The sequence below is a fragment of the Triturus cristatus genome, chromosome 4_1 (genome assembly GCF_964204655.1).
Source record: "Triturus cristatus chromosome 4_1, aTriCri1.1, whole genome shotgun sequence".
Taxonomy (NCBI): Eukaryota; Metazoa; Chordata; class Amphibia; order Caudata; family Salamandridae; genus Triturus; species Triturus cristatus.
The window spans coordinates 1,222,036,933-1,222,060,201 of NC_140585.1; the positions used below are offsets into that span (position 1 = coordinate 1,222,036,933).

Genomic DNA, 23,269 nt, shown 5'->3' on the forward strand with positions numbered 1-23,269 from the left:
CCCTTCATACATAAGAAAGCATTGGACACACATCCAGTACTATATTCTGCTTAGGTTCCCATCTCTCGTTGTGGAGGAACACAACCCTGATGATTCTAATAGCCCTCCTGTCCTCCTTTTACAACCATATGCAGTGATGCTTTTTTTCATGTGAATGTAATTTGAAGGTGTGTCCAGAAAAATCTAAAATATGTAATTTCTGTCTTAGTGAAGTCGCAGAAATACAGTGCTGCATGTGATTTGCATTGCAGGGAATTTTCCTGTGTGCATTTGACCTTTCATTAAGCCATTTCCTTACTGGGTGGGTGTAGTCCGGTATGACCACCTAAGTTGAAGATTCCCTTTCTGAATCTTAGATGCACACGCTAATCCAGTAAACACTGCATGCTGCGTCTCCATGCATGTTTTGTGTTACACAAGCCTTTTCTCCACGTTAACACGAAGTTGTGTAACTGAATCACAATTTGTTCGAGAATAAATTAAGTTTGTGAATTCAGACCCTTGTAGAAATACACTTTAATTCAACATGCTTGTGTTTGTTGCTTGTAGGTTGGAAAAACATTTGTAAATCTGTCTGTTAACACGTGTGTCTGCAGCCACCACTGTATAACCTCTGAAAAGAAAATACTTTTGGACCTCCGGATCCCTTTTTGACTCCCACTTACTGTGCTGCAATTTTTTATTTCTCTTTAGAACCCTCTGACAGTTGGATTGCAAGGATCCAGTTTAATAGTAAGTTCCACTTGGTGCTTTACTTTGAGGGAGTGGGGAACATTCTCAATTCCTGTTCTGGAAATTGGCATATTAATGTTGGTGAGAATCAGAGTAAGAGGGTACTTGATGTGCCCTTTGCAAAGCCACTGATTCATTACTTTCTATATTTTTATTTTGCTTGTTAAAAATATGAATACTGAAGTAGTACTGTACTTAAGATTGGACATGCAGGTTGCTGCCAGAATCATTTTCTGGGACATCGGTAATGCTGTCAATCTAGCACATACCATATGACACCTCTACTGTCTTAATGGTTCCCCCCGTAACAACACAGATTGCTATATGTAAAACTACTGATTTCTGTTTGAGTCCAGCCCATTTTCAGTCCTATAATAAAGCATTTTTGGTCGAAGGAACTATCTAGCAGGCAGTGCTTGCCCTCCTCAATGGAACCACCACTTAAAATATTGTTGATGCATTAAATCAGACCCCTGGCAAATATGCAGGTTCTAACCTGTGTAGCTCACATTTGGAATTTCTTAGAGGGCACTGCTTTCACTGGGTATCATAGCTTTTGAGGCTTTGCAGGCATAGAAAAGGAAGCTGTCTTAGTCTTCCAGTACTTCATCACAGATACATAGCTTTAGTTGTAAAACAACAGACCCGAACCAAACAAATCTGCGTCTCTCTATAGAGGATGACCGAGTGCTTAATGAGCTTATGCCCCTGATTTAGGTGAGATGAAGGGTGAGGAGAGGGTAGAGCTAGTCCTTATTGATTTCTCCAAGAACGTTCTTCCTTAACCAATAATCAATGGGTTTTGTGAGTAATAATCTTGAAAAGTTATGTCATCATCCTTCTTCACTTACCATCTACATTGACTCAAACTTCATAAATCCTAGCTTGTGCTTTTTCCAAAAACACAAAATCTTTTACTGTTGGAGGACTGCCACTTTAATCCCAGATCAAGAGAAGGGCCTGAAGTTCTACTCTATAGTGTCTACAAAGAATGGACGCATTGGAGCCATATTAGACCTGTATGGGTGGAAAACAGATTCCTAGTAGAAACAATCGATAAGTTGGCACAGACTCCTGAGATATTTCCTCAGAGGGACTGTTTAACATTACTAGGCCTCAATGATGTCTACTTTCAAATGCTCATTAAAAACTGGCATTGGAACCACCGCATCTTTTCTAGATCAGCAATGTGGATACATATGCCTCCCAATCGCCTTTAATTAAGCTCCATGGGAGTGAAAAAAATCTGTGTTTTCTAGTGCCTTTCCAAGAATCGAAGATACGTTTCTTAATTTAAGTATAGCCATCACATCAATGTGCATATAGGACATTAAATACAATAAAGATACCAACGTGATGGCTATGATCTTTCTTTTTGCAAGATCGAATCATAGAGTAAATAAGATGAGTCTACAGCAGCCTCTTACTTTATAAATTAATTTAGAGCAGCTTATCAGCCTCCTACACTAAGTAACTATGATTCAATAGGAGCTTCTTCCCAATGCCTAAGGACTGTGCGATATATTGAGCTGCTGTATACATAGTTTAGGTATCCTTTAACAGTAGTACAATTAGCAAAGCTCGTCTGCTATATCCGTTGTACATGCTAAAGAAGCCAAAATAACTGCAGATGCAGAAAGAATGAGAATGGATTGCTGTATGAATAGAAATAAAGTCACAGGAAAAGGTTTGTCCCAGAGGGGAGTTCTGAATCTCCTTTATTTGATTACCTCCTAAAGGAAGCAAGGAAATAGGAAAGCCTGTCAGAATGCTTTTAGATATAGGTTGAGTTATTTATAATTAGTTATTTATATAACATTTACCTAGCTGCAAGGGTCTTAGAGCACTTTACAGGGTTGTGAAAAGTACAGCCAAAGTTGTCAGTGGATGGGGGCTAGATTCCACATGCTAAATGTAAACAAGGTGTACAGAATGGAATCTAACAAGGATTTGGAGTTAAGCGGAACAGACTACAAAGCACCATGGGCATATATGTACATATTGTTACATAGCTAATTCAAAGGCTTTCTTTATTTTGTCAAAACAGCAAGTGCAGTCAATATAATAATTTTGTCTTTTCTTTTTGTGTGTAATTGCATTGGCAGCATGTTTAAACCTACAAGATATCCACTTTCATATAACAATCAATAACTTGTATCAGAAGTACCAATTGTTTCCCACTTGAAATCTGCACTGTCAGTAGCTGTACGCCCTTATTTGGCCTCAAGTCAACTTTAGAGGATTATTCACAAAGGTGCCTCTTGTAGCAGATTCTCATCTTTGCCTGCAGTTTGTGTACCTGTGTCTACACTTCTGTGATTCACTAGTTGAACCACAGTCTTCAGACAAGTTGGTGTGCACTTTTCTTCACAAGTTTGGCTTTTTGATAAACATCAAGAGGTCTCAGTTAGGTCCTTAGCAAAGAATGAGGATTGGAATTGTGCTGCTAGATCTTTTTATGGAATGGCCTATCCTCCACCAAAGGAATTATTGGCCCTGAAGAAAATGACTTTCTGCTTCTGAACAAGACCTAGACATTGACGTGGTGGTTTCAGAGGCTTTGTTCTCTGAGTCTGCTAACAGGTATCCAGGTAAACTTGTAATGATATTTGTTCTGTTGGGTTTAGGTTCTGACTTTACAGCGAAACTGTCGCCTGACTTTGTGAACAACAGAAAAAGCATTTAATTAGGCAGAAGTTGTGTGCTGCTGCTGAAAATGAGTGCTTGCTTTTCACATTTTGCCTTGTGGGAAAGCTTATGCTCAATAGAGCGAGAATAAATAAGGAGACGAGCAAGAGATCTAGGCTGTAGGCTTGATCTGCTTATTAGTTAAAGCGGTAACAAAGGCACTAGGCTTGACGTATTTATTGTGAAAAGCATATGTTAAAACCAATAGAAATGTCAGGGTTGGTTATTACACTGTGTTATGTCCTTTAGTGGAGATACTTTTTGTTACATGGAATCACATATTACCATAGTAAGCCTTCTTTTTCCCTGGTTTCCCTCTTTTGTAAAAACTTGTGAGTAGAATATATAAACTGTAAGAAACCTTGCAAGATTGAATTACAAGTTTGCTTCCATGAAGCGAAGCGGTGGCTCCATTTCGCTGTGAACTAAGAGTTTTGCCTGAAATCTATGCACATCCATTTGTAAATGAGTGTGCTACAGTACTAAGGCTGGTGGGCCAGTCCTTTAGCTTTTGGTGTTATCTTTTTATAGGTCTCCTTTCATTTCTTTCCTTCTTTTATTAATTTTATATTTTTAGTCCTTACTTTGGTGCATATGATATACTTATTATGATAGTCAATTGGGATCCGATTCTTACCTTGGCATTAAGCAGCTCAATAAGTGTCTGATGGGGAGGAGGAGCCTAGCGCGCAACCAAGATGGCCGCGTAGGTGCGAGGCTCCCGAGGACCTCCGCGACCTCCTACAACTATCCTGAAATTATCCTGTCCCAGATGAGGGGACTGTGTTGGTGAGCCTGAGCTGAGGTGGCACCCGTTTCCCGCTTCCAAATCGGACCTCGGACACCGGCGTGAGCACCGATCGAGGTTTGCGGCCTTCTCCTCGCCGAACCCCGGATTTGAGCTGTGGGGCGATCCAGTGACAAAGTGAACAACAGCGGCAGGCAGGGCTTGGCGACTCGCGTACCCCGCACTTTCGCTTTCGCACCCCCCTTGCTGTCTCTGCGAGGTTGGGTCGCGGGGCTTTGTGTGTTGGTGTGGCCTCGCTGGGAGACCCTGCCTGCCCGCCGGCTGTGATCCACCCCGCAGATCTGAGGTGGCCCCCCCCCGGAGCCCGTGAACCGGCTTGCCTGCCCTTCACGACGTGGCTGGTGCGACCGGGAGACTGGGACCATGGCCACGAAACAAGATGGTGACCGGGCAAAGATAAAATCGACCCGGCGTGGCGCAGTCCATCAGTCCAACAGCATGGACCGCTATACCCTCCAGAAGGGATCTCCCGAGGTGCCACGCAGGTCCCCTGAGGGCCCTACTGATGCCCCCGATCCGCCCACGGATCTGACTCTGCGGGATGTCATGGGCGCCATCGCCGAGATGAAGGCCTCGGTGGGCCAGCGTTTCGATACACTGGCGCAGAAGATCGACTCGGTCCTCGTGGATGTTGGCCTGGTAAGGGCCGATCTTTCCAAAACCAACGACCGAGTCGATTCTTTGGCCCACACCGCATCGGGCCTTACGACAGATGTGGCGGCCCTACAAACGGAGGTGCGCCGGCTTAGTCAGGCGAGTGCGCTGATGGATCGCAGCCTGGAGGACTCCGAGAGTCGGGCCCGGAGGAACAACATCCGCATCATCGGGGTGCCTGAGGGACGTGAGGCGGCGGCGGCGGACCTCTTCGTGGAAGACCTGATTGTTACCCATCTCCAGCCACGGGGGCTGAGTAAATTTTTCGCTGTGGAGAGGGCCCACAGGGTTCCCGGGGGAAGGCCTAAGGTCGGAGCCCCTCCGAGACCTCTCATTGCCCGGATTTTCAATTTTCGGGACAGAGACGCTATCCTGCAATCCTCCAGACTGCAGGGACCGGTTAGACTTGAAAATATGGACGTTAATTTTTATCCTGATTTCACCCCAGCGGTCCAGAAGCAGAGACTGAGCTTCCTCGGTGTCAAACGCCGTCTTCGGGATCTAAACCTCAAATACGCCATGCTTTTCCCAGCTAAGCTGCGAGTGGAGGTGGATGGTCGCACGCACTTTTTTGATCGTCCCGAAGCGGCCGGGGACTGGCTGGATACTCTGTCTGGGGATCGGGATCGGGGGGGCGGGGGGGGAGCGGTGGGGGGAGAGGGCTCGCCGGATCAGGACTGAGGGACTAATATTAGGCCTCGCTCGGGACGAAAATGATGCCACTTTTGACCATGCGTCTGTTCGTGTAAGTTCCCCTCCTATGGAGGTTGTGTAGGGTCTCTTGGGGGTTCTCCCTCCTCCTCTGGGGTCTAGTTAGTTTAACTATCTATGGGGCGACAGGCACACTGCACGTTGGGGGGGGCTGTTTGGGCTCATGCAGGGGTGCAGGGAGGGGGGAGTTCTGTTGGGGTGGGTGGGCAGGGATGGGGTGTTGTTCGTTTTTATCACAAGGCAAACTTATTTTTGTGTTGGTTCTAAGGTGCTCTCGGGGGGACGAATGATGGCTTCTGTGTATGATGGGGGGTAGGGAATTAACTCTGTTGTCTTGGAACGTTAATGGACTGGGGGACAGGATCAAACGAGGTGTGGTCCTGCAGTTTTTGAAGCGACTCTCGCCCGATGTAGTCTTTCTGCAGGAGACACACCTTATTGGCAATTCCTTCTGTGCCATGAATCGGCGTGGCTACCGCCTAGTGGCCCACTCGGGCTTCACGTCAGGCTCAAGGGGTGTGGGCATCATGGTAAAGAACTCGCTCCCGTTGGAAATTGATGAGGTGCTCCACGATGATAGGGGACGTTACACTGTCTTGGTGGGGAGAATGGAGGGCAAAGTGGTTGTCTTTGTGTCAGTATACGTCCCACCGGGGCTGCAGTCGACCACCTTTGCAGACCTGGGGCGCCTCCTCCTTGGCCTTCCGGGGGGGCTTCTGGTGGTGGGGGGGGACTTCAATGCGGTGGTTTCTGGGACTGTGGATCGTCACCCCCCTAGGGACCTCCCCCGGGCACAGGCGTGGCTATCCGGCCTCTTGGATACACTGGGATTGGTGGACTGCTGGCGCTTAAAACATCCCACGCAGCTGCAGTACACTTTCCACTCGGGGGCCCATGGTAGTCTCTCACGGCTTGATTATGTCCTTGTCCTGGCGGCCTATGTCGGGGGGGTGGGAGAGGTGCGCCATTTGGCACGGGGTATCTCGGATCACTCCCCGCTCCTGTTACATTTCGATGTCTTTCCGAGGGGTGAGGGTAGGGTAGTCCCAATCAATTCCTGGTACCTGCGCGACCCCACCATTCGCGCTGACTTGATTAAATCCCTGCAGCGATATTTTGATGAGAATGTGGGGTCCGTGCCTTCGGCTATCTCCCTGTGGGAGGCCTTCAAGACAGTACTCAGAGAGGAGGCCCTATCCCTTATTTCCCACGCCCGGAGGCGCGAGCGGGAGGAGGTGACCCGGGTGGAGGCTGAAATAGCCGAGTTGGAGGGTAATCTAGAAGGTGGGGTGACGGATGCTGCACTACATGTCCTCCAACTCAAGCAAGCGGCCTATAGGGCCCTCGTCACGGAGGCGGCCAGGGGCCTCAGTAGAGAGCAACAGGGGCGACTGTATGATGTGGGTGATAAGGCTGGTAAACTGATAGCGTGGTTGGACAAAAAGGAGAGAGCGAATCGTGTGGTCCCGCTGATTGAGAAAACGGATGGTGTGTGTGTAACTGAGCCAGAAGAAATTGTCTCCTGTTTCGCGGATTATTTCCGCGAGGTGTATTCCCCGGTCTCTTCCTGCTCTGAAGAGGATTCCCGTGCCCTGCTCAGGGATATCGCGCTGCCGTCCCTTTCCGGGGAGGACAGGGTGTCGCTGGACGCCGCTCCCACCTCCGACGAAATCGCCCTCGCCATACGCTCGGTCGCTTCTGGCAAGGCCATGGGCCCGAATGGTATCCCTATCGAGTTGTACAAGTTGCGACCGGATACACTGGCGCCCCACCTCCGTGCAATGTTCCTGGCGGCCCACTCGCTGGGCTCCCTCCCGCTGGACCAGCGTCTGGCTACAATCGTGGTGATCCACAAGGAAGGGAGACCTCGGGACCGGGTTACATCCTATCGGCCTATCTCGCTACTGAATGCGGAGCCCAAAATTCTCGCCAAGGTACTGGCCAATCGGCTGGTCGGCGTGGTGGGCGATCTGGTTCATCAGGACCAGTCCGGCTTTATTCCCCATCGCAACACAGCCCTTAACCTGCGGCGTTTGCATGGGGTGCTCGCACGTGTCCCATTCATACGGGAACCGGCCATTTTGGCGTCCTTAGACGCCACCATGGCGTTTGATACGCTTGAGTGGCCATACATCTGGGCGATGCTTGCGAAGTTTGGATTTGGCCCAGGGTTCATCAGTTGGGTCAAATTGTTGTATTCGGGCCCATTGGCGCAGGTGGTGGTGAACGGAAGAGTATCGGCCCCGTTCGAGCTGGGCCGGGGCACGCGACAGGGCTGCCCCTTGTCGCCGCTCCTGTTTGCGCTTGCCTTGGAGCCCCTGGCGGAGTGGCTGCGGTGGCATCCCTCTATCCGTGGTCTCCGCTGGACCCCTGAGTATGAGGACCGCGTGTCCCTATACGCTGATGACATCCTCTTGTACCTAGCCTCCCCACGTAAATCACTGATAGTACTGGTTGATGTTTTACATTCATTCGGTCGCAACTCCGGCCTTGTCATCAACTGGGCTAAATCATGTGTGTATGTGCTCTCTGGGGAGGCTCCCATCCTCCCGCGGGGCTGTCCGATTCAGATCGCCTCGCGGGGGTTCAGGTACCTGGGTGTCTTCATTACTCTGGACCCGGAGGCCCGCTACGAACGGAACTTGCTTCCCCCCCTCCGGCGCCTGCGGGAGGACGTCGCACGCTGGCGGCGCCTGCCGCTTTCGCCGCTCGGCCGGGCGGCATTGTTCAAGATGATGTCGTTGCCACGCTTCCTGTACGCTTTGCAGAACACTATGGACTTAGTCCCGGCGCGCTACTTCCGTGAGGTGGAGAGTCTGCAACGCCGCCTGTTCTGGGACGGGAGGCCGCGTATTGCCCTGGCGAAGTTGACGCTCCCATGGTATGACGGGGGGATTGCCCTCCCGGATATTAAACGGTACTATTGGGCCTCCCAGCTAGCTGCAATTAACCATGGCCTATACGGGCCCGCCTTAAACCTGGCATTCGAAATGGACAAGATGCTCCTGCCAGGTGGCGACTACAATCGAGCGCTCTATTCCAGCGCGCCCGACGCTCGTCTGACGGGCCCCACGCGTGTCATGGTGCAAGTGTGGCACGCGGCCAATGCAGCTATGGGGTGGAAGGACCGTTTGACCCGGGCGTCACCACTATACGCGTCTGAGCGGTTGGGCTCCCTGTGGACCTCTAAGGGCTTTGAGAAGTGGGACATAATAGGCATTAGTAAAGTGGGGGATCTCTGGACGAGGGGAGGATTTAAAACGTTCGGGATGCTGCAGACGGAATTTCAGTTGCAGGGCAGTGAATACTTTCGGTATTTGCAGGTCCGTCATGCGCTGGGCTCCGTCTTTTCGGAAGTTGCCTCCATCCCGGAATATTCCCCCCTGGAGGATAGAATGCTGGATGGGCACGTCCCGGACAGCACGATCTCACTGATATACAAAAAGCTGATTAACGACCGCTCGGGCCTGTTGACTGCCCTTCGTGCGGCTTGGGTTGCCGACGGGCTGGAGTTGGACGACGAGGACTGGACCTCCGCGGTGGCCTCCCCGAAGGAGGTGGCCATACCGGCTCGCCTTCGCTTCGTCCAGCTCAAGATACTCCACCGGGTCTACATGACGGGGCCAAAGCTTCTGCGTATGGGCTATGCTGAAGACGGGTTGTGTAAGCGTGGGTGTGGTGCTTTGGGGACCTTTCTGCATATTTTGTGGGAGTGCCCGGAGGTGGAAGGGTTCTGGCGTGGTGTACATGAGGTGCTGCGACTGGTTACGCATGTGGCGCTGTTGCCTGAAGCGAGGAGATGCCTGTTGAATGTGTGGGAACCGACTGATTACTCGGCGCCGCAGACGTGGTGGGTGACTCTGGGATATATGATAGCCAAGCGTGATATTGCTCAACTGTGGGGATCCCAGAGGCCCCCGACGGTCTCGGCCTGGAAAGAACACATGGACTGGTGCATGTTTCGAGAAAAGGTGGTGTATGTGGCGAGGGGTAAGCCTGGGACATGGGTGAAAGTATGGGGCCCCTGGAACGCCTACCGCGGGGGTATCTGTGCACCACCGTTGCTGCCTGATACCTCGCCAGCCCCGTCCCCTTAGCCGACTCCTTCCCCCGGTACCGGGCATTGGGTTCCCCCAGTCCTCGCTCTGCTCTCTTCCCCCTCTTTAGATTCCTGTGGATAGTTGGGATCCCCCCTCTAGGGGAGCACGTGCTGCTATTTCCGATTGTGGGTTGCCTTGTGGGTGTGGTGTTTCTTGTTGTTCTTAATTTAAAATGAAACCGTATAGTGGGGTCTGGCTGATGTGGCTTTTGACGTTGTTACCTCCTGAGCATGCTCCTCCGCAACACCACGTGTTTTATAAATGTATGTCGTATGCTCCTGTCATTGCTAGCGGCCGGCCGGAAGGTTGTAGGCCCATACTTGTATATTCTTGAGACTTGTAATAAACGGTTTCAAAAAAATAAATAAATAAATAAGTGTCTGATGTAACACTAGCCATTGAGAGTAGCTTTTCTGGGATAGCCCCGGGCCCGGCCGAATTCCTTTGGACCTTTTTAAATCCCTTCCACAGTCCTGGGCACCCTTAATAACAAGTGTTATAAAAAGTGCAATTGTTGGCCATTTGGCCCAGTTTTGGCATAAGGCTATCATTATAGCTATTTTTAAACATGCATTTGCAATACCATCGGTCTCTCCTTTGGGACCTTATATGTATTTAGCTATGCAGCCTGGATGCTGAAACCTCTATTGTTCTAGCAGTACCACCCTTCACTGCCCCTGATACAACTTCAAAGAGACTTGTTTTAGTTGTTTCAGAGTACTGTGAGTCAGAAGTGCACTGTGAGACACGTAAACCTTAACTTGCTTTGCTTAAAAAGAGTCGGGTTGTGTGGATGACAATATTTGCTTCCCGTAACTCTGACCTCTTCACTCCAATTTACATACAGTGCCAGGAAGCCTTGCTTAAACATCAGATACGGTAGGCGCAGTTGTTTAAAGACCGGTACTTCAGTATACAGGGCCCCTGCAGAGCCTGAGCTACAGCTACTTGGCTTAGTGAATGCCCAAGAAATATTATAAAGTAAACAATAAAAGTCATTACAAAGCTCAGTATTGCCATGCTACAAAAATATAGAGCCCCTACAGCGCCGCAGCTACACCTATACGCGCTTAGTAAATGTGCCTAAAACATCATAAAATAAAGTCTAAATCAGTAAAAAGTACCATTTGGACGTGACACGGAAATGTAGAAAGATATAAACACATACCAATCCACACTTTAAAAATAAGTAAGTATTTCGTCATTGCGTTTCTTTACCTTTTGAAAGGTCAACCGCTTTTGTCTGCATTTCACTGCTATCTTCATATAACCACTGACGCTTGATTCCCCATACCGTTAATAAATGGAAAGAAGCTTGTTCGTGCGCTGGTGGCTGTGATTTGCTTGAGGAACTACACTGTCAGGACAACAGCTATATAACTGAGCAGTGAGGGCATGTCGATAGGAGCACGCGACAAGAGGTAGTGGAATCTTCACTAAATTAGTATTTCATTAAAATGATGTGCAGAACTCAATAATTCAATCTCTCAACAGACCAGCGTATTTATCACAAGTTAGAGTGGAAAAAAGACTAGCGAACTGAGTCTATTGCACCTGACAGTGTGACAGAAATCTTGAAAGAATGTTGCACAGAGTAGAGCATTTGCATAGAGCTATTTTATGTCCTGATTGCGTCAAAGCACTAGCATCAGACAGCAATAAGAGTCTATGGAATGCTCATGTCACCCTTGGAATCAGCGGCACAATTATCCAAAAGGTTGAATGGTGTTCCGTTACTTTAAGTACATTGAACAACAAGGCTGCGAGACTCCTGTGAAATGGTGAGCACTACCACCCGGCCTATACATTGCGTCACGAAACACCGGCCTGTCGCTTCTTAATGTGTCAATTTACGATATTTCAGGGGTGTGACCAGAAATATTTTTTTGTGGTGTACGGAAAGTCGAGGTGTGTGTGTGTGTGTGTGTGTGTGTGCGCACGCACGTCTAGCAGTGAAGCTGCCTGGTGCTGTAAAGGAGTAGGTCGTTAGTGGAGTGGGAGATCTAGCTTTACCTGTCCCACGAGCGCACATTTCTGATATTTAAAGAAATACCTTTAGACCGCTCTGGGCGTCTGCAGTCTTCCAGGAAGTAACAAGAACGAAGGGTAAACAGTGGGGAAGAAATGCTTTTTTGTTCCAGGTCATCAGGGGCAGAGCCATCTTAAAAACAACGGAAACGCCGCCAAAATAAGGGCAACACAGAAACCCAAAATTGCAAAGGGAACAGTATCCTGTGTCTGTATCATCAGACAAGCTCATTAGTTTCCGACCTTCTCATTGAATGCACCTCGTATCCATGACATTTATAACCACTGCTCTTCGGAAAATATCTTCACTTCTGTGTTGGACGCTATACCTTATATCACTTCCTGTTTTCTCCAAAATGGCGACGCGCATGAACAAGTTCGGGATTCTGTAGTGTGTACCTCTTAAAGCTACTTCTATTTTTCTGTTGAGCAACCTATAGGTGATGCGGCTGGTTTCTTCACATTCAGAGGCATTGTCTGATTTAAAAGCCTTGAACGTGACAAGCCTCACCTGTATTTAACAAAATCGTGCATGTAGATCATTGCAAGGGTGTTGGGGACTAACGTAACGCTGCTTTCGTCCTACACTGATACTCCATCGGCAAAAACTAGCAAGCATCGATCTCTTGTCTTTATGGGGCCATGTGTTTCTAATTAGAAACACATGGCCCCATAAAGATAAGAAAGTGCTTTGAGACAGCAGCAAAGCAGGCGACCCAGTCGGATCGGAGGTGAAAGGGTGTTCACAAAAAACCCTCATTTCCAATGGCAGGCCACCGTTTTGCATAAGCGGTGATGCCAGCCAATGGAAATGGTGGCTGGGGCTTAAAGCTCTTTTCTGAAATCCCTCTCTCACAAAATCTCTCGCTGAGGTGAGCAGCGCTTTGCACTGCAATGCCACGTGAGACCTAAAAAGGAGACAAGAGCCAAACTCACTGCTATCATCCAATATCCCTCCTAGATAGTACTGTTAAGATTCTAGGAAGGGTACTATTGGCCAAATTAGAAAGCTGGGCTCTAGAGTCGCAGGGGCTTTCAGACTTAGTTTGGTTTGCGCCCAGACTCATTCAAATATCTACTAAGGCAGAAAAGGCTGTGTCCATCTGGTCTTCATGGACCCAACGTGCGTCTTTGACACACTGATCTGGCCAAAACTATAGTCCATATTGTTTCAGGTAGACACTGACAGCGCAAATATTTCTGTGCTCAGTAGGCCTGATGCGCATACCACAGCCGGAGTCCAGTATAATGGGAGCGGGGATCTTTCTGAGGATTTTCTATCAATCACTGTGATCAGACAGGGGGCTTTTTTAATCTATGTTCTCTGGGAGAGCACCTGATAACGGCAGGTAAAGACATCCCAAAGGTTAACTCGAAAATTTCCAGAGCTGCTTTATGCAGATGATGCTGTTCTTATTGTTTGAACTGCAAATGGTCTCCAGATTTTACTAGATGAAATGTGGTCCTAAACTAGCTAAGGCCAAAAAGTTCTTACTTAGTGGTGAAAACATTATGAAAAACTCTCATTTTACGTATCTGGGAATTCCAATTGATGTAAATTTTAGTTGGAAATTTCTCCTGAGTGTAAGAGCTATGCAACTCCAGAGAGCAATTGATGCAATATTTAGATTTGTCATTATACTGTGACATAAGTCAAATAGAGAAATGCCTTGTATTTAAAAAAAAAAAAAGTAAATTTGTGTCTGTCGCCACATTTGGTGCGGCATATGGAGTACATGAACTGTAATTCTCTACAAATTGCAGAGAATACGTTTATCAGAAGGCTACTGGCAGTTTCACATTCCGCCTCGACGACCTTCTGCCATGAAGAGGTTGGACTTGACTATATAGAAGATCATGTTAAACTACTGCCCCTTTAATTATGGCACAGATCTCTTGACTGGCGGTGAATGTTTTGATTTGTTCTGCATTCCATCCATCAATTGTGTGTCTTTTGCTTTCTCGCCCTAAGTGCGCCAGGTATGCCCAGACGTGGGTCCGAGCCACGCTGCGATTACCTGATCGGATTGCTTATGCTTACAGGGAAAAGGGTGGCAGAAGTTTCTTCTGACACGGTTTTGTCTCCATACCAAACACTTCTTGCTAGCCTTCCCAGTAAACGGCACATAGTTTTCGTCCCTCCCCCGCTGTCATTGTGAAGCCCCAGCAGAACAAAGTAGTATGCACTTTTTGCTGGTTTGAACATTTAATACTGCACAAAGAAGTCAGTTTCTTCCCTCAATATTGCAAGCACTAGAAACCAGTTCTCATGTAGCGGCTTTTGTATATTTGCACTGTTTGGAAAATTATATTATTTATGCTGTTTAAATTGCATCTTAAGTTCTGTAAAGGAATTATGTAATTATTGAATGCTTTCCTCATCATACTGATGTTCTTAATACTTTTTTGTGTGATTTTAACAAATATTTTTCTTATTTTATGGTGTATTATACTGTATCTTTCTTTTTGCTGTGGCTTTTGTGGCTCAGTTGAGCAGCGTAAAGTATCTTGATGAAGAGTGCAAGATGCATTTTGCGTAATTTCACGCAACTTCGCCACAACAAATTACATACATTTCTCAGACCCCTTGTCACCAGTGCCTTCTGCTTAACATGCTTGTGGAACAAGAGCGGAATCCCAGAGGGTTCCTTTTTATCTTGCTTGATTAGAGAAATTTTCCTGTGCGTTTCCACCAATTTGTGTGATTCGCAGGACCATACACACATTCAAGTTCCTATAACCTGGTGATGATCCTCAAGGTGCAAATTGTTCCAAGGCAGAATTGTTGTAAAGACTTTATTCTGTCTCTGGCGTCTGTTTACTGTAACGTCTTCAGGTTTGGGATCCACTGGTTCAACAGAAGGATATTGCTCCTTCATCCCACCCTGTCACTGTTGAACTTCAGAGCCTTTTTGTTTAGAATCAAATATATGCTGTCTATACGAAAGCTAATGGCCTTGCTTTTGCTAGTGGGCTCTTTAATGTCCCCCAATTCATTGACTGGTCACTCTAGATCATAACTTCACTTGCCTAATATATGTGGCAAATTCTACAAATCTTTTTAACTCTTACCAGCTTTCTCCCTACAGTCACTGCCTACCTTGAAAACATATTCTCTACTTGAAACAAGTCATCCTCAATATTTTTTTATATGTCAACTTAACTAGCCATTCTTTTTCCTTTTTTTCCAGCAATGACCCCGCTTGCAACCTTTCTAAGACTGATGCTTTAGTAAGAAAAATGTCTGTTTTTAGGAAAAACTATTTTTTTCATCTACTGTGGTGTTCTTACCCCAGGCAACAAAGTAGAAAAGATTACAACTGCCCGGTGCTTAGTCGTGTGCACATCCAAAGCCTATAAAACAAATGGGACCTCATAATAAATGCGTCTTATTCCACAGCAGTTAAGACGCTGTTAATGATTTTTTAGATATATCCATCAAAGAGACTTGTGGGTTTGCCACATTGGCTATTCGACATGCCTTTGATAAGCATTAATCACTAGACAGTTCAACTGAATAAGCATTTGTCAAGGAAGTTCTGTACTTCCTATTCACCTCAAACCTGTTCCTTCATGTACTTTTTCCAGCTCTCAGTAATTTTGGATCCAAACCAGCATGGAAGGATGAAAGAATAAGAAAAAATTAACTTCATGGTGATTCTGGTACACTTGGTCCTTTTTTTTACCACCACATTCCCACCCACAATGCCTTGCTCAGATGATCCATGGTAGAAAAATCATATAGATAATATGGTGAGTTGCTTAGTGACTTACGGGGACAGGGATTAAGGTGAGGATGGTGCACGAAGAAGGGATAATTATACTGAGTACCCTGGCATTTGTTTTGAGTGATCATCTTTTAGAAAGGGTTATTCACAGTCATGCCTAAAGTGCCATTTCCACTGATTTGTGAGGTAGTGATTGAAGGGCTAAAGAGTTCCTTGAATTGCCACAAAGATGATGTTTCAATAAGTATACTACATAAATATGTCGCTCACTGGTACACTACCTTACAAGTGACTATTAAATACTCATTCCGTACACAATAACAGAACTCAGTTCATGATCGTGATATACTTGATCTAAAACTGTAATAAATCTAGGCATGTGGGGGGAAATTATAAGGTGTGTGCCTATTGTGTTTGACATTCAAATTTTGTTCCAGACTCAAGATGAACAATTACCTATCACAATTCTTTGATCTCTGGTGTCTTGGTTTGCTAGGTGCATTTGGCATGTAAAAGTAGTACAAATTTGGCATCTTTCCCGTTAAGCACAAACCACTCAATCCAGGGATTGAGGATGCACATCGATATGTAGCATCATACTGCTCTTTTTTTCAGTTTAGTCAATGGAGTGTCTCAAAAAGACAGGTTGAACAGTGATCTGAAACCAGTACTACTCTTAAACTTAGAAGTTAATGTTTGAAAAGAATAATTGGAAGAGGAGTGGGGCATGACCTTATGATACCAGCAGTTACATTGCTCATTATAAATTGGATGCTGCCTGCATTTTAGGTAGACATCTCGCTTGCCCTTGGTTACAGTGGGCAAGGGGTTCCTCATGTTGGATTTGGTAGTATTTGATAACCATTTTTTGAAGATAAATTACAGCTTTAACATAGATACTAAAAGCTTTCTGTAGGGAGTATAAGCTTGATGGACTTAATCTTAACAAGGCTCAAGGTGGTATTAAGACAAATTTTGATTTTAAATCACAAAGGGTGGTCAGGAGTGGAGATGGACTTTTCATAGTGTATCTGGATATCTTTGTGAATTTCTTCTTTGAAACAAAATGTTCCCCAAAATTCTGCGTAGTGCTTGCTTAAGTTTTCTCAATATTACTCTGTGAAACTTTAAAATTTTCCATTTTGCATAGAAAACATTTAATAAACAGTAAGCAAGTTCTTCACAGAATAAAGAGCATAAAGTAGGACTTAATTAAAACAGGGCTATGTTAAGTTGCTGCACACACATTTCAATCTTAGCGCTGATAACCTGGGTTTTTTTATGTTTATAGGAAACAGTTGAACTTTTGCAGGCGAAAGTAAACACCTTAGACATCGCATCTCTTGATCTAGTAGAAGCAAGATTACAGGTAAGCTTTAACTACAAGTTGATAATTGTGTTCACAGGAAAGTTGCGCTGACTGCATCTTGTTGCTGGACTGCAATATCACAGTGGGGCTAATGGTTTTAATGAGTAACGTTAGTGTTAAAATTGTTGTCCATTTCGCCAGAGATGTTTTTGTTGCTAGACACAAAACTGGATCCTTCATTGTCCATGGTCACACTGGAAATACCTGGGTAAACTGAGCTAAGCAAGCAAGACAAGTTACATTTTGTAGAGTATCCTGCTCATACCACTAGAGTCCCCACCCTTCTCAAGTAGGCTGGAAGTTTGAGAATATGGGGAGAAATATAGTAAAATTAACAGTAAGATAAACCGCCTTCTCCACCTTTTGAGTACTATTGTCATGACCTTATAACCGGTTTCTCCAACATTGTCTATAGTAAGAGCTACTTATGTGCATTGAAAATCATCCTGAGGTACTAATATTATTAGTGTTGTAATAGTGACCATTTCAGGCACAATTATATTGATGCCACCATATACAAGATTACTGGTAGTGTTCATCTAAGTGCATCAGACATTATTGCTAGCCGTAATGAAAAAAGGCTTTATCTATTTGGAATGCATCAACATGGGTAATACTTAATATTCACAGCTGCAATGTCCCGTGCAATGAGGTGGTAATAGGTTTCCCTGAACCACATATTTTATCACTTGTATCCACTTTAAATATAGTTTGCAAATTCAGCCTTTTTTCTCCAAAGATCAGCTTCTGAAAAATTCCTGAAATACACACATTTTTATTTTGAATACACGTTTTCATTTTGAATACATTTTTGTCAGTTTTGATATACATATATTCAACCAAGCAAAAGCTTCTAATTTAGCAGGCTGGTCTACATACAGTAGAGCTACTTACAGGAAGCAAATGGAAAGCAGTGGGCAGTCACTAGTGACATACATTGTAAGTGTTTCCATTTCATATCATAGTATCTTGTACCATCATTAATTGTACTGTAATGCTTTTCATCCTATCAACATGAAGATTTCTGAACATTTTAGTGCTCTTGTTAAATTTATGTCTATGCAGGTCATTTGATTTAGGTAGATCAGAGATGTCTGGTCTACACACATGTATTAAGCCCATCTATCATGCATTGAACTATCTGCATTACATACCATCTGCCCTTCTATATGTCGATGTTTTTTGTGGCAGAACTACTACTCGTTTAACGTATCTATCCCCAGGTTCTGCACGTGACTAGGTTACCCAATTGATAAATAACGCCTTCTATAGGTCCATGCAGTTGTCTGCTGAAGCAGTAATTCATTACGTTACTATTCCTTAATGCCTCTAACCGGTACAAAAACCAACTCTGGTGACTATCCCTTTGGCTAAAATGTGGCCTTCTCAATTTTTCTCCAGAGTGTCCTTGGAAAGATGAATGAGATAGCAAAGCAGAAGGGAGCCATTGAAGATGCAGACAACCAGAGCAAGGTGAGTTGTTAGCGCTTATAGTGAAATAACTTTTTTAATTTTGTTAGATTTAGTGTTGATAGACTAGATCACTCTTGGAGCCATAAATGTTTGCTCCTCATTATTATCAACAATTTATAATAAAATGGGTATGGAAACCCCAGGTACAATTGTAGTCATATGATTGGAAAATAGTTCTTGTGTTTAATGCAAATAGGTTTGGTACATGAGAGATATCTACAAAAATGGCACCAAAAGTACTGGGTTCATGTATAAACAAAACTTATTTTGGAAAACAAGCGTATGTCTCTGTCCTAATGGTACTTTTTGTTTTCACCTGACCAAGGATGAAAAGTGCAGTGAATAACGCATTTGGGAATCTACAAGCCCTAAGCCTTGCTGTGCTCTTTTTGGTCACCATTTTTAGATCCATTTTTTTAGACCACTTCAGCTGTCACACCAGATTATAGTTTTTCCAAAATAATTATAAATGACATGTTTACATGTTTTTTTTTTTTTTAGGGGGCTTCTTCCATTGGTCTGTTCATATGTCATTCCCATTTTGGTTCCACCCACCACAGCATACAGCTCGGTGCAGTGGGACAGGCCACTTACCACACTGCCTTTCTTACGTTCGTCTGCACAGAACCTGTGCAAGGTGTTCACATCCACCTATAAAATAGTTTCCTTTGCAGTGACCAATGTGGTACAAAGTTATTTTACTTTAATTTTAATGTTAACTTTAAACACCTCTGTTTATTTTGCCTGTATTTCAGGTGCCCAGTTAGCTGTAGACTTATTTTCTGTGTTTCTTTCAAATTTCTGTTTATAATGTGTTTGACTGTCATTTTTTTCTATTTATTTTTGCAGCATGTGCTTGCAATAAAAATAAAACAAATATTGATCATTTCACAAGCTTGCCAAGGTTGTACCTCATGGCTTTGTCAATGCTTGTTTGCAACTGATATTCATGTCTCAATTATGCAAGCCAAGTCTCCTTAATAAATTTGTTGTGTGCGCAAAGGTCTTGCTTAGTAGAGAACAAGCATTCTAAGAAATAGTGTCTTAACAGTACTTCTCTGAAGTTGACCAACTGGTATTCTTGAAATTAGCATAATTGTCTACCTTACGGTCGAATTTCTTCTTATTCCCTCACAATAGGTGCAACAGCTGTATGAAGTCGTGCAGAAATGGGACTCCATGTCCGCCACACTCCCTCTGGTCGTGCAAAGACTGATGGCAGTAAAACAGCTTCATGAGCAAGGTGACCACTTGGCTTTAGTCATCTGCACCTTATAAAACCTGGAAAATCCGTCTTTTTCTATACTGTTATGATTATTTGCTGGAATGCATGTCGGGCCTTCCCATAAGATGGTGTATGAAAAGTGGGATGCTTCTACATAATGTGCAAAATATTTATCGGTACTAAGTCATACATATACAGATCCATATCATAAAGTCTGCAACTCTGATGTTGATGGTAAATTGGTTAGTCCATTGAAAAAACATTTTGCATAATTGATTGTAATTGAGGGCCCATTTGCATTATAGAAACTTTTGTGTAGATTAATCAAGGATGTTTGATTGCTGCAGTGAAAAAAGCAGTGACAGAAAATCACAACACCGGTCATGAAGACCAAGCACAGGTGGAGGTTGATTTGGTTAATCCATCCAGGGTGGATTGCTAACTTTACTCCCCCTGCCACACACACTAAATTTATAGATACGTTGACATGATATTTGCTAATCTAATTTAATCTAAACTTGGAATGTGATTGGCTAAAAAGAGCTGAACATATTTGTTTTTGACATCGAGATTAAGCAATTGCACAGTGTAGAATTAAAATGTTGGCTAGGCATTCCACTCATCCAACAGATGGTGCGTAATCCATAGACCAATTTTATGCATCTCTTATAACTCTTGCCCCTTTTGATGAAATGGTACTAAACCTATTTTAAAAAATGACAATTTAACTTTGGTGCTGAAAGGATTTGTGCAGCTAGAACAAGGGGAACAGTCATGGGAGTGCCATTAACATTGCATTCTCCATCCAAATTCACTCATGGAAGTTTGTGAGAGCGCCAAAAGTGTTGAATAAAGTCCAGGTTCTGTGGGAATGGTCAAGGTTATTGCTTAGTACCCACAGGACATACCGGAGGGCTTTCCTTCAGGGTATTTTCTGCAAATGTTCTTGAAAACAAGCATGGCCTTTGGCCATGCTCTGTACACAACACAGGTTTATTTGTCTGCCTCTCCGTTCTTCCCAGCTGGTACAGAAATGCCTGCAGGAAGGACCAGAAAAAGCTTGTCAAGTTAATACTATAGGTTAAAATGTTGCTGTGGCAACCAGCACAAGTGTGTCCACCCTCAGACAGAAAATTATGGACGCGTGACACATTTGGGCTAGAGAGGTTTAGTGTCGGGATGGTGCAGTAATTCAGAAAATCCTACTGGTATTGGTCGTGAAAGTCTCTTTCACCTTTCCGGGCCCTCCATCACCTGTTCAGCCAATATATCCTTAGAGCTATAGCAACAGAGAGTACCACTTGGTGGGAAAGCATCCAAATGATCAGGCTCAGAACACTGAGGTAGTTTCCTGAAGCTAAATCTCATAGGAATGTTGAACTGCTCCTTGCCTAATTGCTTCTACCAGAGATTGACCATTGATTCCAACAGAATACTCGTACCTTGGTACTGGTTCAACCTGAGCCAGAAATTCTCTGCTGGTCTCCAACAGGGCACTGGTACCCGTTCAACCTGAGCCAGTGAGTCTCCACTTGTCAACCAAAAAAACGTCTAAATCTCTTGCTGGTGCACAGAAACTATTGCCATGAGCACCAGTGTTTTGCTCACTACCAAAGACTCAATAAATCCTCGAGGATGACAGATTGTCTCGGGATGCAGGTCTGTACCAGATCGAGTATGCATGCATCTTGAATTTTTCATGAAGCCCTTTGTTTCATTGATCCCCCTCATATGTAATGGTCAGTACTCCTTTTATCAGGATTTTCTATTTTACAACAATTCAGACATTTTACTTGATATAAAGCCTCCATATACTATCAGTTGGCTTTGAATGCTCTCCATAGAAAGGTATGTTCCAGAACTAAAATTTGGATTTTCCCAACATAGTATATCTTAATTGTAACTGGAATAGCCCTAAAAACTAAATGTTTCTCATTCATTTATTGAATGGATTCAAAACCTAATTAGTTGAGATTTACTTATCACACACAAGAACTCAATCTCTTAGATCTTATCTGTCATACAGATTGGAAACTATACGGTGCAATAGCCAGAAAACCGACCAAACTATATTTGTTGTTCGTATAAAGCAGTCACCATCTACATTCCCTGTGGGACAATTTGTAAGACTCAGACGGAAGTGCAAAAAAAGAACTTATATCTTAAAAGAATCTGACTTACTTTCTGCCAAACTGGTATTCAGCAGCTCACAGATGCACTGTCATTAAAGCAGCATGCAGAGCATATTAAAGTCCATGTGAAGGTTTGTTAGAGCCCCAGACACAGGATATGACAACTTCATGTTTAACAAGGGTCACTACTTTTTCTCCCGCAATCAATGGCTTTAACAGATTACTGAATAACTCCCGCATTTGGAACCAAGTTACAGTGGAATGTTCTCTGTTTTCATTTAGAAGGTAAGAATCATAAGTGACCAAGTAGTACAGGCATATAGGGAGCCCAAACTCTCTTAACAATGGAATGTGTCACAGATTGTAGTACACTTCAAATGTGGCCACTGCTTTGCAGTATGTTCACCATAAATACAAGGTCCTTTGAATTTAAGGATCATCAACGTTATCTCACTACACTATCTGTGACGCGTAGAATGTAATTTGCACAATCAAGTGCTCTTTTCCACCTCTGTATATTTGCCAGACATCCCATTTGGTCGAAAATAAAAATGACTAACAAAAGAGAGTTGAATACAGTGCAAAGGTGAACATGTCCCACAGTTGAAACCATACGGAAAATGATCTGATATGACCAGTAATGGTCTTCAAATCGGGAATAAAGGAAGGCAATCTCTCCTAACTGGTATCCATCCAGGAATGTAGTTTGATAATCAGTTACACCATGAAAGATGATCTGAATGAACTTTATGAAATTTACAGAATTTTCACTTTATAGACTTGTATATTGGCTTGACCAGAGATTTAAAAAAAGGAATTCATCTCCTATTCTGGACCCCTACAATAGCAAAAATACTATACGATCCCGATGATTATCTATTATTTAATTTTGCATACTTATTTTTCATAATGGTCCACCTGTGCACAGGATTGTCAGTTGATAAATGTTACCATTTTGCAAACACTTATTCCTGGAGTTGCAATAATGTTATATTTACTTAATTTACATTATTTCATTATCTTGAATCCATCTTGGCCACTGTGCTCCCCTGCAGACATTTACCATATTTATATAGGCAAGACTGTACATAGCCATGCAATGCCACTTGTGCTAGTCACTTTTACGTATTAGGATTTCAAGAATATTTCACCCGTGCGTTACTTAACTGTTAGTTCGTCAGAAGATAGATAATTGTCATCAGTCTTCATATTTCACAAATACTGGTCCTTGCTTAGGTGCCAATGAATTATTTGCGACATGTCCACTTAGTAAATTATTTCCATCCACCATGTACTGCCTGTAGTACCTTGCCTTATTGTATACCATCCTAGGCCAGTTAAATATTTGTAATGATCTGCAGAGGAAGCCTTATTGTTTGATACTTTGACTGATATAGATAATGGACTCATCTAACTAGTGCCCTATCTGACTATAATTTCCATTGTAGTTTATGTTAACTCTGATAAAACAGCAGTCTTTTGTGGTTGGTGATGTACGATACGCCCCTGGTATACATTTGTAATAGTATCCAAATATGTCACTGTTTATATGTACACCGCCAATTGGGGATTAAGACATTTGGAATTTATTGGTCCACGCCTCTTCTGTTTTGGTGCAGTG

General features: G+C 44.1%; 1 protein-coding gene across 1 annotated transcript in view; it reads left to right on the forward strand.

The window, feature by feature from the left end:
* DCTN2 (dynactin subunit 2) overlaps positions 1-23,269 on the forward strand; it is a 190,838-nt gene that overhangs the window by 124,972 nt on the left and 42,597 nt on the right. The window contains exons 9-12 of the mRNA XM_085654601.1: positions 694-732; positions 16,741-16,818; positions 18,220-18,291; positions 19,432-19,534. Coding sequence (XP_085510727.1) covers positions 694-732; positions 16,741-16,818; positions 18,220-18,291; positions 19,432-19,534 — 292 coding nt within the window. The remainder of the gene's footprint in view (positions 1-693; positions 733-16,740; positions 16,819-18,219; positions 18,292-19,431; positions 19,535-23,269) is intronic.